At 38.0% G+C, this 17,087-nt stretch overlaps 1 protein-coding gene across 6 annotated transcripts in view; it reads right to left on the reverse strand.

The window, feature by feature from the left end:
* Phka1 (phosphorylase kinase regulatory subunit alpha 1) overlaps positions 1 to 17,087 on the reverse strand; it is a 136,480-nt gene that overhangs the window by 104,759 nt on the left and 14,634 nt on the right. For all 6 annotated transcript variants that reach the window (XM_029534351.1, XM_029534350.1, XM_029534353.1 and 3 more), the window contains exons 5-7: positions 9,770 to 9,852; positions 4,607 to 4,687; positions 982 to 1,080 (exon numbers count right to left, since the gene is read on the reverse strand). In XM_029534351.1, coding sequence (XP_029390211.1) covers positions 982 to 1,080; positions 4,607 to 4,687; positions 9,770 to 9,852 — 263 coding nt within the window. The remainder of the gene's footprint in view (positions 1 to 981; positions 1,081 to 4,606; positions 4,688 to 9,769; positions 9,853 to 17,087) is intronic.

Consider the following 17,087-nt stretch of genomic DNA (forward strand, 5'->3'; position numbering starts at 1 on the left):
GAGAGAGAGAGAGAGAGAGAGAGAGAGAGAGAGAGAGAGAGAGGCTAGAAACATAATCAGTGGTTAAGAGCACTGACTGTTCTTCTAGAGGAATAGAGGATTGGGTAGCTAACAACCATACATAATGCCAACATCTCTTTATGGCCTCATGAGCACCAAGAATGAATATGGTGCAGGTAAACATTCAGGGAAAATTCCATACACAAAAAAAATAAAATTTTTAAAATAATAAAACTAAGACAAAATACAGCAGTTGGGTAGAGTAGAGAAGGATCGCTATGCCTCTGAGATGTTTTCAAATTAATTTTCAGCAAGTATGGGGAATACTGGGCTTTTTTCTATTTGCAGCCATGTCTCATTGCATTTTGCTCATATTTACTCTCTAGACTTCTCCCTGCCCCTGCTGTAGTCCCACTAGACTCCTTCCTAGCCACAAAAGCTCTCCCTGCTTCTTCCATGACATACTTTATCCACAAAAATATTTTCAAAATTAGAAGTTTAATTTATATTCACTGGGATATCATAGGATATAATCAGGGTTTGAAGAAAGGGAGAAACTTCATATACCGGAGGAAAGAAACTTTCAATATAGGGAGCAATTATAAACAAAACCAAGAATGAAGTTTTCCCAGATAGAACCCTAACCTACCTCTCCAGCACCATGCCTGCCTGGACACTACCGTGCTTTCCACCATGATGATGATGAGATGAACCTCTGAACTGTAAGCCAGCCCCAATTCAATGTTGTCCTTTATCAGAGTTGCCTTGGTCATGGTGTCTGTTCACAGCAGTAAAACCCTAAGATACCCATAATCTACCTTATAGCTCAGGTTTATCTCATTATAGAATGCTTGATAAAGACATTTCTGATCACATGGTAATAGTCACAAGATGGGTTGCTCTCTTTAAGCTAAATCCCATGCTAAGTCTGACTCTGAGCAAGAATAAGATTTGGTATGACATGGTCTATTCTTTCTTTACCTGGCAGTGCTGTACTTCATCAGCCAGGACATGGATAACTGATTGTGGCCCACCTTTCACACCAAACAAGTCTAATTCATCTAGTGCTTCCAGGGCTGCCTGTAAGAAGCAATGGAAGAAAGGACTTCAGTGGCAGAACACATGCTTAGTATATGCAAGGTCCAGGGTTCAGATCCCAGAACTGAAAAGAAAGAAAGAAAATCAAGAATGACATATATTCTACATATTTTCTTCTTAGTATCTTATAAATGTTTCATGATGTTGCTTTTGAATATATTTAATGAAATAGAAAATAAAATAACATTCTTTAATCCTAGGATCTTGGGATTTGTACTTTGTCTCCCACAGTGTTCAGGGAAAATTAAAATGAAGTTTATTATCACTATCCAGTCAAGCTGCTCTCATACCCTCAGGCCAGATCACAGGCAACCCCAGCAACCAGGGCCAGTTCTACTCTGCCGCTCAGACAAGCTGCAGGCGCCCTCTCCTGAGTGTTGTGGCTGGCTCGAGAAATGGCCAGTTCTCCCAAACATTACTTTCTTGAAGTAGAATCAGTGGCTTAAAGTATGTGAACAATTTTTGAGATAAAATGCTAAACTGCTTTTTATGCATATTATACCAATATAACTCATCACTCACAGTATATGGCAGTATTCTTCTTAATATAAGGTGTCTTGGTCCCAAACAAAAGGAGAGAGGCAGAAAGGAGGAAGAAGGGAAGGACCAGGAAGATTCTCCATGAGGACACACATGGAACAGGTATGCTCCAAGACTAGATAACCATCACAGGAAAAAAAAGCAGGGATTTTACAGCTCACTGTCAACCTTGGATAAAATTCAATACAAGTTTACAAATTTAAAAAATCAACAAGAGAAAGAAATTTCTTCAATCCAATGAAGGATACCTGTTGGAGATTGGTTCTAAGGCTTTGATTCAATCTGGAATCTGCATGTCCAGCCAAACACTGAAGGTCCTTGTCTCAAATTGGTTTGTGATTGATCAATAAAGATGCTAACAGCCAATGGCTGGACATGGGGTGGACCCTTTATGTTGTACAGGCTGCAGAGAGGAATGCAAGAGAATCCCTGTGACTCAGGGAAGAAGAATGGGACACAGTAGTGGCAAGAGATAAAGCCAACTAGCCATGTGAGATTTCAGTGCATTTGTGGACTCAACTGACAAAGAGAGTCCACTATTCAAGTGAACTCTTACCTTCCAAGATTTAGAAAGATATGCACTCACTAATGAGTGCATATTAGCCTAGATGCCAGGGCCAAGAAGTGGGAGTGGGTGGGTAGGGGAGCAGGGCAGGGGGAGGGTATAGGGAATTTTTGGGATAGCACTTGAAATGTAAATGAAGAAAATACCTAATAAAAATTGGAAAAATAAAATAAAAATAAAATAAAATGGTAGGTGTGTTGGGCTGAGGATATAACTCTGTGGTAAAATACCTGTCTAGCATGCATAAGACCCTGGGTTTAGTTACCAGTACCACAATAAAAGAAAGTGAATATGAAAAAACAGGCCTCAACAGATACAAAAATATTGAAATTATCCCATGCTTCCTATCAGATCACCACAGACTAAGGCTGATCTTCAACAACAGCATAAATAATAGAAAGCCAACATACATGTGGAAGCTGAATCACTCTATTCAATGATTCCTTGGTCAAGGAAGAAATAAAGAAATTAAAGACTTTTTAGAATTTAATGAAAATGAAGCCACAACATACCCAAACTTATGGGACACAATGAAAGCATTCCTTAGAGGAAAACTCATAGCTCTGAGTGCCTCCAAAAAGAAACTGGAGAGAGCATACACTAGCAGCTTGACATCACACCTAAAAGCTCTAGAAGGAAAGGAAGTAAATTCACCCATACAGCAGGAAATAATCAAACTCAGGGCTGAAATCAACCAAGTGGAAACAAAAAGAATTATTCAAAGAATCAACAAACCAGGAGCTAATTCTTTGAGAAAAATCAACAAGATAGATAAACCTTTAGCCAGACTAACTAGAGGGCAGAGGGACAGTATCCTAATTAACAAAATCAGAAATTAAAAGGGAGATATAACAACAGAATCTGAGGAAATGCAAAAAAAATAACAAACAAACAAACAAAAAACAACACATCAGATCCTACTACAAAAGCATTCAACATTATTGGGATGATTTTTAAAAACTGAATAGGTCCTGTGGTATGTGTAATCACTTAGTTCCTGGTTTTGATAATCATACCATGGTTACAACAGTCTTTGAGGAAGTGCACAATGAAATGTTGAGTAGTAGTTGTAGTTCATCACGCCCATAGTTTGTGTATTTTCAACTAGCTCAGGAAAAAGTGTGTGTTTGTGCACAAGTGTGCATGTGTATGAATGTATAATAAGGAAGAGGGAAAGTTAAAGCAAATATTAATACATCTTGCATGAGTGATGTTTGGAATTTTCCCCCTAACATTCTTAAATTTTTTCTTTAGTTTTAAATTATTTCAAAATAAAAAGGAAGGAGCAACAGATAGAACTCAGCAGTGGAAAACTTGTCTAGAACTTTCTATGATTTATTTGGGCTTTTCTACATATATCACAGTCTTACTATGTTGCTGTTAAATTCTTTCTTTCTTTCTTTCTTTCTTTCTTTCTTTCTTTCTTTCTTTCTTTCTTTCTTTCTTTCTTTCTTTCTTTCTTTCTTTTCAAGACAGGGTTTCTCTGTGTAGTCCTGGCTGTCCTGAAACTCACTCTTTAGACCAGGCTGGCCTCGAACTCAGAAATCCACCTGCCTCTGCCTCCCAAGTGCTGGGATTAAAGGAGTGCGCCACCACTGCCCAGCAAGTTATTTCTTCATACAATTTTATCTGTCTTGTATTTCAAATATATTTTGTTCTGTATTAATTGGAACTCCATTCCAGACCATATTGTCTCATTATAGGTTGTGTCAAAATTCTATCATGACCCACTTGTCCACTTTATTACATGTAATATTTTTTGCCTTGAACTGTTATTTCATTTCTTTTTGGTCTCTATATTTTACTTCTCCTAATTTGGTTTTAAACTTTCAGTATCATTATGATATAAGAAGTATACTTCTTTAAAAAAAATCTGCATCTTTCCTGTTTAGTCCCAGTTCTTGAGCCATGCACATTTAACATAATAATGTTTGAACTTTCTCCTGCTATCCTATTTTATATATTCTTACTCTTTCAGTAGACTGAAAAGACATGGCCAAGTGGAAAGGTGCTGGTGATATGGGAGACTAAGGAGAGCACAGAGGATGGAGGACCATGAGTATCAAGGCTATCTGATACTGACTGAGCTTGGGGGACTGGACTATTGGAAGGGAAAGAGCTTCCCTTAGTTTATGCAATGGCAAAAATGGTGAGTACACTTTAAAATTGGTTGTTCTAGTAGGATATATAAACAGAGACATGCCTTAAAAGCCATATGATTCAAATTTGATACTTATAAAAAGTTTTAAATTATATATTCATAGTTTCATGGAGGAATTTGAATTTTGTTTGTGGTTTAAAGAACAATTTGATGGGTCAACATGTACATTCAGATTTTATCTATAACAAAAGTAAACTAAACTCCATTTACAAGACTTGGTAAAAATAAGAAAGAAAATGTACCTTGGCCATTCCAACTGAACTTGCATTCAATTCCGAGATGCCTTGGTTTGTCTTATCTCCACGTTCCCATATCCCAAAGTCCTAGCAAGAAATAATCAAGATATAACTAATTATAATCACATCATAACCACTAAACATTCATTAGGTGTACAATCCTTTAATAAAAAACATTCATGGGAGGAGAGTCTCCTTGGTCTTGCAAAGATTATAAGCCCCAGTACAGGGGAATGCCAGGGCCAGGAAGCAGGAGTGGGTGGGTTGGGGAGCAGGGGGTGTGGGGAGGGTATAGGGAACTTTCGGGATAGCATTTGTAATGTAAATGAAGAAAATATCTAATAAAAATTGTTTAAAAAACATTAATAGCAGCAAATTTTCTACATACACACTCATATACTCACTCACTTAATAGCCTCTGCATAGGCTATTAAGGAGCAGATGATGACCTAAGTTAAATTGGGGCCTCTAAAATGTTGTGAGTCTCTTCAACACTTAATCAGATCACCTAGAAATACTTCTCAAGTTTTCCCTAAAGGAGATTCCCATGAAGTCTAGCACATGGAGGCTAAGCAGCAGCTGGTATTTTTATGTGAAACTTACCTTCTTATCTTAATCTGTTGGTACTTAAAATCTTTTTTAAAAATATGCTTTTTATTTTTATTTTATGTATATTGATGCTATGCCTGCATGTATACCTGAATGAAGGTGTCAGAATCCCTGGAACAGGAGTTACGGACAGTTGTGAGCTGCTGTGTGGGTGTTGGGAATTGAACCTGGGTTCTCTGGAAGTGCTCTTAATCAAGCTATCTCTCTACCTTAATCTCTGCATTTTACAGATGATGAAACTAAATTACAAGAATGACTATAAGTAACTCACCCAAGGTTGTATATTTGGTAAGTGACAGAATCCAGTGTACATTCTAAGGAATTTCACTCCAAAACCTACTCTTAGCCATAGCTATAAACATTCCCTTGGCAATATAAAAATATTTAAAATTAATTTTAATACTTTTTTAATTTTTAAAAAACTTCAGAATTACACAAAATTGCAAAAATAGTACAATGAGTCCCCTAACACCTTTGACTTAGTTTTGCCTAATGTTAACATTGAACATAAACACAGTACAACTGCTAAAGCTAAGGACTCAACTCAACTAAGCAACTGAGTTAAATATGGACTTCATGCCTGTACTTTCCAAGAGCTGGAATTGTAAGTGTACACAACAATGCCTGACTAGTGCTTTTTATATATTCCAAGATTCAATTCCATTCCAGCCATGTCTCCTTAGTGACTTCCAATCAATAGTGCTTTCTCAAATCTTGTCCTTTGTGACCTTGGTGCTAAGTAAAAACTACTGAAAGCCAAACAGTTTGGTTAGGATTGGCATTTTCCATTTTACTTTTCTCTTTTTAATGAGTAAATACTTTAAGAGATAGTTAAATACTATATACATATATCATTGCTCCTTGTTGCAAACCTGAGATGACACAAGATGATCATGCAAATAGCTTGCTTCTACTTAAACAACCATCCACCAATTCAGCATTCTGCCTTAATTGCTTACAGAAAGTAGAGTTTTGATGATAATTTTAATCAATTTTCCTTGCTACCTCTATGGTCATTAATTATAATCCTTCTCTAAGGAAGGCAGTCCATTATTCCTTGTTTTTTTCAGTTGTTTATTTATTGGTGTGTTTATGTTTGCTGGTTTATTATGGAATGCTATCATTATTTTGTTGCCTACACTGTTAATTGTTCCAGGTTGAGCCACTGGTAGGTAGGCTCCTGTGTCTCTTAGTTCTGACATTTTTCTGGTGTACTCTTGACGTTCCCTGTTCCTCGCTGGATACTTCTGACGTGTTTAGTACTACAAGATGCTTCAATCTCAACCTTGACTATGTATTTAGGTGGGTGCAATTGCACACACTTTTAATCCCAGCACTCACGGGAAAGAGGTAAGCAGACCTCTGAATCCACATTCAGGCAGTGGTGCAGTATACCTATAATCCCAGTACTTGGGAGTCAGAGGCAGATGGATCTTTACATTTCAGGCCATCCTGGTCTGCAGAGCAAATTCTAGGACAGCCAGGGCTATGCAGAGAAATCCTGTCTCAAAAGACCAGACAAAACCAAACCAAACCAAACCTAACCTAACCTACATTGAGATTTCATCTTACCCCATTCAGAATATCTATCATCAGAAAAATAACAACAAATGCAGGAAAATGTTACACAATGCTGGCGGGTGTGTAAATTAGTCCAGCACTATGAAAACCAGTATGGGAGTGCCTTTAAAAATTAAAAATAGATCTGCCATATGATCCAGCTATACCGCTTCCAGAAATAGAGCCAATGGAATCTAAATCAGCATTCTACACACATACTACATACATACCCACATTTACTACAGCACTATTTACAAAAGTCAAGTTACATCAGGGTCCCCTGATATAGCAGTCTCTTGTTAGGCTATGCCAGTGCCTGGCAAACACAGAAGTGGATGCTCATAGTCAGCTATTGGATGGAACACAGGGCCACCAATGGAGGAGCTAGAGAAAGTACTCAAGGAGCTGAAGGGGGATGCAACCCTGTAGGTGGAACAACAATATGAACTAACCAGTACCTCCTGAGCTCGTGTCTCTGGCTGCATATGTAGCAGAAGATGGCCTAATCAGCCATCATTGGGAAAAGAGGCCCTTTGGTCTTGCAAACTTTATATGACCCAGCACAGGGGAAGGCCAGGGCAAAGAAGTGGGAGTGGGTGGGTAGGGGAGCAGGGGTGGGGGGAGGGTATGGGGAACTTTCGGGATAGCATTTGAAATGTAAATAAAGAAAATATCAAATAAAAAAACATAAAAAAGAAAAAAGAAATGTAAATAAAGAAAATATCCAATAAAAATAAAAAATAAAAAAAAAGTCAAGTTACAGAAGCAGACTGTATGTCCATCACAAAAGAAATAGGTAAAGTTACATATACATATGCATGGAGAAATGAACATTATCAAAAGTGATAAATGCATTTTAAAGTAGTATGTTTTCAAATAATACAACAGCTAAAAGTGAAAAAGAATGCTGAGTGGAGATATAGTTCAGTGATAAGAGTATCTGCCACCCATGTGTAAGGTCATGTGTTTAATCATAGCACCACAAAAATAAAAGAAAAGAGGTATGCTAAATACAAGGGGGTTAGTCAATAACAATGAAAACATAGTAAAAGCACAATCAGAGATAATTGGAGTATTTGTCCAGTCTTAGAGTGATTGTATTCATCCATTCCACAACAGTAATAAGTTTTATATCTTTATTGATGTATAATGGTATATATAAACCAGAATATAGTTAAGCTATATGATTCCTCTTTTAAAATGCTTAGTGCCAGTGTGTGTGTGTGTGTGTGTGTGTGTGTGTGTGTGTGAGAGAGAGAGAGAGAGAGAGAGAGAGAGAGAGAGAGAGAGAGGGAGGTGGTGGGAGGGTGGGAGGGAAGAAGAGAGAGAGAGATCTTGCTCAGAACATCAGTCTTGGCAGAGACCACCTTTAGCCACTGAACAAACTAGCTGGCACCACTGTGATTAATTAATTATATTTACAAATGTGAATCTATCATCACAATAAAAGATAGGTTCAAAAATTTGCAAAGTTTCCTCCTGGCTTCCAAAATCCGCTGTTATGAAGCAATCACAAATATACTTACTGTCATTACAGATGTTTAGAATTTTATGTTAGTGTAATTATCTTGTATGTATGTGTATAATACACACACACACACACACACACACATATATATATATATATATATATATATATATATATATATAACACACACACAAGCACGTGTGCATGCACGTACACACACATGCACACACACACACATGCATTTAAAGACAGGCTCTTACTATGCAGTTCTGGCTGGCTTGGGCCTTGCTATTCAGACTAGGCTTGCCTCAAATTCACAAAGATCCACCTGTCTCTGCCTCTCCCAAATGCTGAGATTAAAGGTTTACACCACCATGCCCAAGCATATGTACATTTTCTATGAGATTTCTTCTACTAACCATTATGCATTTTAGATTTATTCATGTTTTTGCATGGCTCATAGTTCACTTTTTTATTGTTGAACAAAATTGCCTTTCATGAACACACTGAAATTTGTTTATCCCTGTACTTGTTCATGGGCATTTGGATTATTTGAAGATTGGGATATTATAAAGAAAATGTCACTGAACAACAGCAACAAAAACCTTCATATCAGACTAAAGAAAAAAAAAACGCATTTCTGTAGGTTTTTTTTTTTTTTTTTTGGTTTTTTGAGACAGGGTTTCTCTGTGTAGCCCTGGCTGTCCTGAAACTCACTCTGTAGACCAGGCTACCCTCGAACTCAGAAATCCACCTGCCTCTGCCTCCTGAGTGTTGGGATTAAAGGCGTGAGCCACCACACCCAGCTTGCTGCAACATTTTATAGAGAAAATATTATTGATGACATTTAATATGAACCTACTTCATATGGTAGTTAATAAGGGAAAAAACTTTTTGTACAGTGGATTCTAAATCAATACACCAACCACAAAAACATGAATACATTTTATTTGTGTACAGCCAAATGACCCACCCATAACATTACTCAGTTATCATGCTTCTTTTGAAGGTTTCAGTTAAAATAAGACTAGAAGAGGCTGGGGATAGATTTCAGTTGGTTGAGTGCTTGCTAGGGCTCAAATCCTATACCCACATAAAAGTGATCATCGTAGTTTATGCCAATAACTCCAACACACTCGGGAGGTAGAGGCAGAAGAATCAGAAGTTTAAGGTCACCCTCATGTAGTGAGTTCAGGAACAGCCTGGGCTAGAGATGCTCTAATAAAATATATTAAATGAAATTAGTAATATAATAAAATGACTACAGATTAGTTTCATTGCCAAGCACACACCATGAAGAATAGAATTTGAAAGAACTGAAACCACAGCATTTGGACCCTCTTTATCTCTGTAACACATTGATGACAGGGCAAGCAGGGGAATGAAGATCTTAGTAAAGAAATTGCAAATGGTTTTGTCATGAGCCTTTTTGATTCATTCATTATAAGGTTCATCATTATAAGAAGTGAGTTGTTCAGTGTTTTGGAAACAAAACCATCCTATGTTAAATTCATTCTAAAGTAAGTACTTACAGCAGTTTTATATGCAGCTTCAATGTAAAACACAAGATTCTGTATAAAATTGACTTCGTCTAGGCTGTGAATGATATGGAGTCCTGAAGGAAAAAGACAATTAGTTGGTTATCTCTTCAGCCTCCTGCCCCAAACCAGAAATGACTCAGTGAACTCTGCTTCAATCAACTTCACTTCAATTGCCTTTACTGACCTGCCCAGCACAATTGGCTTTTATCACTCTTCCATGTATGTTTATAAACTGAGATAGACCTTTCACATAACTTATCATGTAATTCATATAATATAATGGTTTTTATTGTATTACAGTATATATCCATTACATCAATCAATTCTGAGGCATATTCATCATCACAAAAAGGAATTCTTTACTTGTTGGGGTCTCCCACCTCCACTAATCACTCTCCCTCTAAACATTATATTGTGCCCCCTACAGGCGCACAGAATTGCTACTGAGAAGACCTCCCCAGATCTCCCAGAATGCAGTGTCATCAGACCACCACGATCCTTGGACCCACCTACGTCGTCTCCGCCCACTATTGCTCGGACCCGCCTATCAGATACTCATCTCTGCTTACGGACCACCACGGCAGCTTCAAAGGGGGACTCAAGGGCAGGCTGGGAATTTTTCCTTGTACCTAAGCAAGTTCGATTATTAAAGCGCGTGTGCTCTGATCAGCAAATCGACAGGGCATCATTCATTTTCCTTTCGCAGCCCTATTCTCTTTCAGGATGTTTAAACCCTTCAGTATGAACCCAGTCCGAAGTGTTTCTGCACACGTGGGAACGCACATTTACTCATTGGGCTTTCATATAAACTGAGAATTATATTATGTTATCAGTGTTTCTTTACTGAACACAATATTTTGAAGCTCCCTTTGTGTTGTGGGATGCATTAGTACTTCTTTTATTGCCAAAAAATATTAATTGTGTGAATGTACCATATTTAAATTATCCAATCATCAGGTGATAGACCTTGGGTTGTTTCTACTTTGTAGCTATCATAAATAATGCTGCTATAAATATTCATGTATTCTTTTTTGTGTATGTGGACATATATTACATTTTTCATATATATATATATAAAACTTTTCATATACATATATATATATATATACACATGTATACACACATATAAACACACACTTAGGAGAGAAACTGCTTGATCATATGGTAACTATATTTAAGCCTCTGAGGCATTGCTAGACTGCTCTCCAAAGTGGTTGTATTATTTTACATTAAAATTTAAATTTCTTTACTTAGTTATTTATCTATATATTTATGTGTGTGCATGCCATGGTACACAAGGAAGTCAGGACAACTAAGGGTAGTTGGTTCTCTCCCTCAACCATATGAGTCCAGGTATTGCATTCATGTTGTCAGACTTAGTAGCAAGTACTTATACCTGCTGAGACATATCCCTTGCTCTCATTTTACATTTCCCAGAGCAGTGAACAAAGGTTCCAATTTCTCCATATCTTCAACAACACCTTTTAATCTGTCATCTTGATTCCTGCCATTCTGTTGTGGCTAAAGTGGTTTTTACAGTGATCCAGGTCAGTATTCCTCTACTGATTGATGATGCACAGCATTTTGTAATGTACTTAATGGTTATTTCTACAAACTCCATAGTGGAAAGCCAGTTCATATCCTCTAGCCACTTTTTATAAAAATAAATTGAGCTTTTTGGTGTATGAGTGTTTTTGCCTACATATATGCCTGTGTGCTTCATGCATGCTCTGTCTGTTTAGTCCAGAAGAAGACATCATATTGCCTGTTATAAATAGTTGTGACCTGTCACTTGGATGCCATGAATTGAACCCACGTCCTCTAGAAGAGCAGCCAGTGCTATTAAACACTGAACCATCTCTCTAGCCCACTCTAGCCATTTTAAAGGAGGCTATTTTTTTTCTTTTTCTCTTTTTTGTTTTTGAGACAGGGTTGTCCTATGACCTTAAATTTGATATCCCCACAACTTTGCCTTCTATTAGGTTTAAAAGCATATACCACACGAACATACCTAATTATTCTGATATTTTCTAAACAATGAGTTGTGAGAATTATTTCTACTCAATATAAACAGCTTATATATGATTTGCAAATATTTCCTTCTATATAGGTTGATTTTACATACATACACACTATACACAATGAACGTACATACATACATACATATATCATACATACACACACACTGAGAGAGGGTGGCTGTTTGTTTTTTTAAATGGGCATCTCAGCTTTTTGGAACAGGGATAGCATAAGGGCAAGATGTAGCTGCTAAAGTTTCCTGGTATCATGGTGGATACATCAGGATTCGCCACTGGAGGAATCAGATTTAATAAGGCTTACACAATTGGGTTTTAGTTGTTGCACCCAGAGACGGAATTCCCATTGCTTCTTAAAATAAATAAATAAATAAATAAATAAATAAATAAATAAATAAATAAATAGGGTCTCATAGGTTAGCATCAAATTTGCTATTTAGTTGGATGACCTTCAACTCTGGATCTTCCCACCCTCACCTCCCAAGTGCTCAGATTACAAGCAGACATCATACTATACACAGATTCTTTTTTACTTTCTTAGATGGGTCCTTGATGTTAATTTTGGTAAATTCCAATTAAGATTTTTTTCTTTAGCTGTTTATACATTGGCATCATATCCAAGAGAACGTTCACTCCTGTTTTCCTTTGCTATTATTTGTTCCTATTGTTTCTGTTTTATGAGAAGAGTCTCATTTATCCTAAAATGACTTTAAACTCCCTATGTAACCAATCCCAGCTTTGGATTCCCAATCCTCTTGTCTCCACCTCTCAAGCACTGGGATTACAGGTGTGTGCCCCCCCCACTTGTCCTCCCTTCTACCCTCCCTCTTCCAATCTTTTCAACCTCTCTCTTTTCCTCTCCCCCTTTCTTTGACAGGGCCATGATATATATCCCAGGTAGCATCTAACTCATAATCCTCCTGCCTCTACCTCCTAAGTGCTGGGATATAGGTGTGTACCACTATATATTTCTATTTTCTTGTTCCTTTGCATCTAAATTTTTAGGTTGAAAACTGGGTAGTATTATATAGTTAGTATGTTGTTAGAATGCGAGATCTGAAACTCTATTCTCTGGAAACTGTTTTTATTTTTAGGTTTAGCTAAACTAATTCAGTATAATCTATTCCCCCATAACATGCAGCCTCTGGTAGTCATCAGAAGACACAGTCTTAGGAACATGTATCGTCACTGTAAGATGATGTTATTGGAGCTCATTAACAATTTCTTTCCTCTTTCCTGTCTGGGCCAGTGCCCTGAGCAGACCTTGGGTGTGAACTCTGCAGCCAGTCCCACAACACCCGGAGGAAGCTCCACTCCCAGGCACTCTAACACTCCTGGATCATAGGATCAGAGGTGAGGAAAACACATCTGCCCCAACACTGGAAGTAACCGAGACCAGCAAGACCCAGGCAACCAGGATTTCTGCCTGCTCAGTGGCACATGTTCCTTCCTGTCAGACCTTGGGTGCAAACTCCACCACCAGTTCCACAACACCCAGAGGAAGATCCACCCCAGGCACTCTAACACACACAGGATCACAGGATCAGAGCCAGTACCACAACACCCAGAGGAAGATCCATTCCCAGATGCTCTAACACTCCCAGGATCATAGAATCAGAGCCAGTCCTACAACACCAAGAGGAAGGTTCACTCCCAGCTGCTCTAACACTCCCAGGATCATAGAATCAGAGCCAGTTCCACAACACCCAGAGGAAGAACCACTCCCAAGTGCTCTAACACACCCAAGACCACAGGATAACAGGATCCCAACAGCTTGGTCACACTAGGATCCCAAGATCCCAGAGGCAGCTTGACTCTCAGGAGCTCTGATACACCCAAGATCTCAGGATCACAGGATCCCAGAATCACAGGATCACAGAGACAGCTGAACTCTAAGGAGTTCTGACACAACCAGGATCACAGGAAAGAGAGGCTCCTGTCAGATATACCGAGGGCAGGTAGCACTAGAGATAATCAGATGGTGGGAGGCAAGTGTACAAACATAAGCAGCAGAAACCAGGATTACCTGACGTCATCAGAACCTAATTCTCCACCATAGCAAGTCCTGGATATACCACCACACTGGAAAAACAAGATTTAGATCTAAAATCACTCCTCCTGATGGTTATAGAGGACTTTAAGGAGGCCATAACTAACTCCCTTAACGAAATACAGGAGAACACAGGTAAAGAGCTAAAAGCCCTTAAAGAGGAAACACAAAAATCCCTTAAAGAGTACCACTGCTTGTGGACGTTGTACATCGTGGTGCGCACTAGGCTCCGCACCACGATGTACAACGTCCACAAGCAGGAAGACCAAACCTAAGGATAACAGGTATAGAAAAGAGTAAAGATTTCCAACTTAAAGGGCCAGTAAATATCTTCAACAACATTATAAAAGAAAACTTCCCTAACCTAAAGAAAGAGATGCCCATGAACATACAAGAAGCCTACAGAACTCCAAATAGATAGGACCAGAAAAGAAATTCCTCCCATCACATAATAATCAGAACAACAAATGCACTAAACAAATAAAGACTATTAAAAGCAGTAAGGGGAAAATGTCAAGTAGCATATAACAGCAGACCTATCAGAATTATACCAGATTTCTCAACAGAGACTATGAAAGCTAGAAGATGCTGGGCAGATGTCACACATGCTCAGAGAACATGAATGCCAGCCCAGGCTACTATACCCAGCAAAACTCTCAATTACCATAGATGGAGAAACCAAGACATTCCAGGACAAAACCAAATTTACACATTATCTTTCCACAAATCCAGCCCTACAAAGGATAGTAGATGGAAAACACCAATACAAAGAGGGAAAATAAACCCGAGAAAAAGCAAGAAAGTAATCTTTCAACAAACCTAAAAGAAGACAGCCACATGAACAGAATTCCAACTCTAACAACAAAAATAACGGGAAGCAACAATGACTTTTCCTTAATATCTCTTAATATCAATGGACTCAATTCCCCAATAAAAAGACATAGACTAACAGACTGGTTATGTAAATAGGACCTAACATTTTGGTGCATACAGGAAACCCACCTCAGGGACAAAGATAGACACTACCTTAGAGTGAAAGGCTGGAAAACAATTTTCCAAGCAAATGGTCCCAAGAAAAAAGCTGGAGTAGCCATTCTAATATCGAATAAAATCGACTTTCAATCTAAAGTTTTCAAAAAAGGTAAGGAGGCACACTTCTTACTCATCAAAGTTAAAATTTACCAAGATGAACTCTCAGTTCTGAACATCTGTGTTCCAAATGCAAGGGCACCCACATTCATAAAAGAAACTTTACTAAAGCTCAAAGCACACATCACACCCCACTCAATAAGAATGGGAGACTTCAACACTCTACTCACCAATGGACAGATCATGGAAACTGAAACTAAACAGAGACACAGTGAAACTAACAGAAGTTATAANCCAAATGGATCTAACAGATATTTATAGAACATTTCATCCTAAAGCAAAATAATATACCTTCTTCTCAACCCCTCACAGCACCTTCTCCAAAATTCACCATATTGGTCACAAAACAGGCCTCAACAGATACAAGAAGATTGAAATAATCCCATGCACCCTATCAGATCACCTCAGACTTAAGGCTGGTCTTAAATACCAACATAAACACTGGAAAGCACACGTACACGTGGAAACTGAACAATGCTCTAATCAATGATAACTTGGTCAAGGAAGAAATAAAGAAAGAAATTAAAGGCTTTTTAGAATTTAATGAAAATGAAGATACATCATACCAAAACTTATGGGACACAATGAAAGCAGTACAAAGAGGAAAATGCATAGCTCTGAGTGTCTCCAAAAAGAAGCTGGAGAGAGCATACACTAGCAGTCTGACAGCACACCTAAAAGCTCTAGAACAAAATGAAGCAAATTCACCCAAGGGAGCAGACAGCAGGAAATAATCAAACTTCGGGCTGAAATCAACGAAGTAGAAACAAAAAGAACTACACAAAGAATCAGGGAAACCAGGAGGAGCTTGTTCTTTGAGAAAATCAACAAGATAGCTAAACCCTTAGCCAGACTAACCAGAGGGCACAGAGATAGTATCCAAATTAATAAAATCAGAAATGAAAAGGGAGACATAACAACAAAATATATTTTAAAATAATTATTCTGTCTGTTGAAAATATTAAAATCATTGTCTACAAAAAAAAAGAATGGCTAAAGTCAAAACCTCAAGTGACAATGAATATTGGCAAGGATGTGGGTGAGGGAGCACCCTCATAGAAGCAGGTGGAGGGTGGATGGGATAGGGAGTTTCTGGGGGGGGGATCAGGAAAGGGGATAACATTTGAAACATAAATAAATAAAATATCCAATAAAAATAAAAAAAGAAATAAAGACATCCTTCACCTAAAAAACAAACAAACAAACAAGAAATTCTTTCCAAGATCTAGTAGATGCCTATCTCTGCTTGTATGAAGCTAAGTCCCAACCCCTGATTTCAAATGATTGTTTAATGGTTTTGTCGAATCCCCAAAAATAAATTTCTCCATCGTTTTAAACAATTAGACTCAGGTCCTTTCTGGTTCAATCTTCGAGTCAAGTCTTTGATACTTGTTCTAACACTTAGAAGGACTCTTCAGCTTTCTTTAGATTTGTTAAAATTTCTAGATAATCTTTTTCTTAGTTTCTTGCTGTTACTGAACAATTAACTTCATTAACTTCATCTTAATTATTTAGATGTGTTTGTACTAAGACCTACTTTGATGTGTGTGGGTGTTTTTCCTGTATGATATCTGTGTACCATGTACGTCCAATGCCTGCAGAGAATTCCCTTGAACTGTAGTTACAAATGGTTGTGAGCCATCATGTAGATGTTCAGAATCAAGCCTGGATCCTTTAGAAGAGGCCCTACATCATAATTACTAAGAACCAAAATCTGTATTTAATTTTTTCACACTTCATTTGAAAAGGCAATTTTCTTCAGAAGAGTTAAGGAGCTTTTACAGTGTGTTGCTACCTTCCATGAGAATAACCATGCCAATGCTGCAGCCCATTTCTTTTGGAATGGCATTCCTGTTTTAGACACTAAGCTCTGGACAGAGTTGTAGCTTCTGATCTTCCCAGATTGCATATTCCAGTGTAGGATGTTTGCCTCAGTCAAGAAGTAGGTGACAACCAAACCCAGATACTAATGCACATGCCAGCAAGATTCTGCTGAAGGGACCCTGATATAGCGGCTTCTTGTGAGGCTATGCCAGTGCCTGGCAAACACAGAAGTGGATGCTCACAGTCAGCT

This window comes from Mus pahari, chromosome X (genome assembly GCF_900095145.1).
Source record: "Mus pahari chromosome X, PAHARI_EIJ_v1.1, whole genome shotgun sequence".
Lineage (NCBI taxonomy): Eukaryota > Metazoa > Chordata > Mammalia > Rodentia > Muridae > Mus > Mus pahari.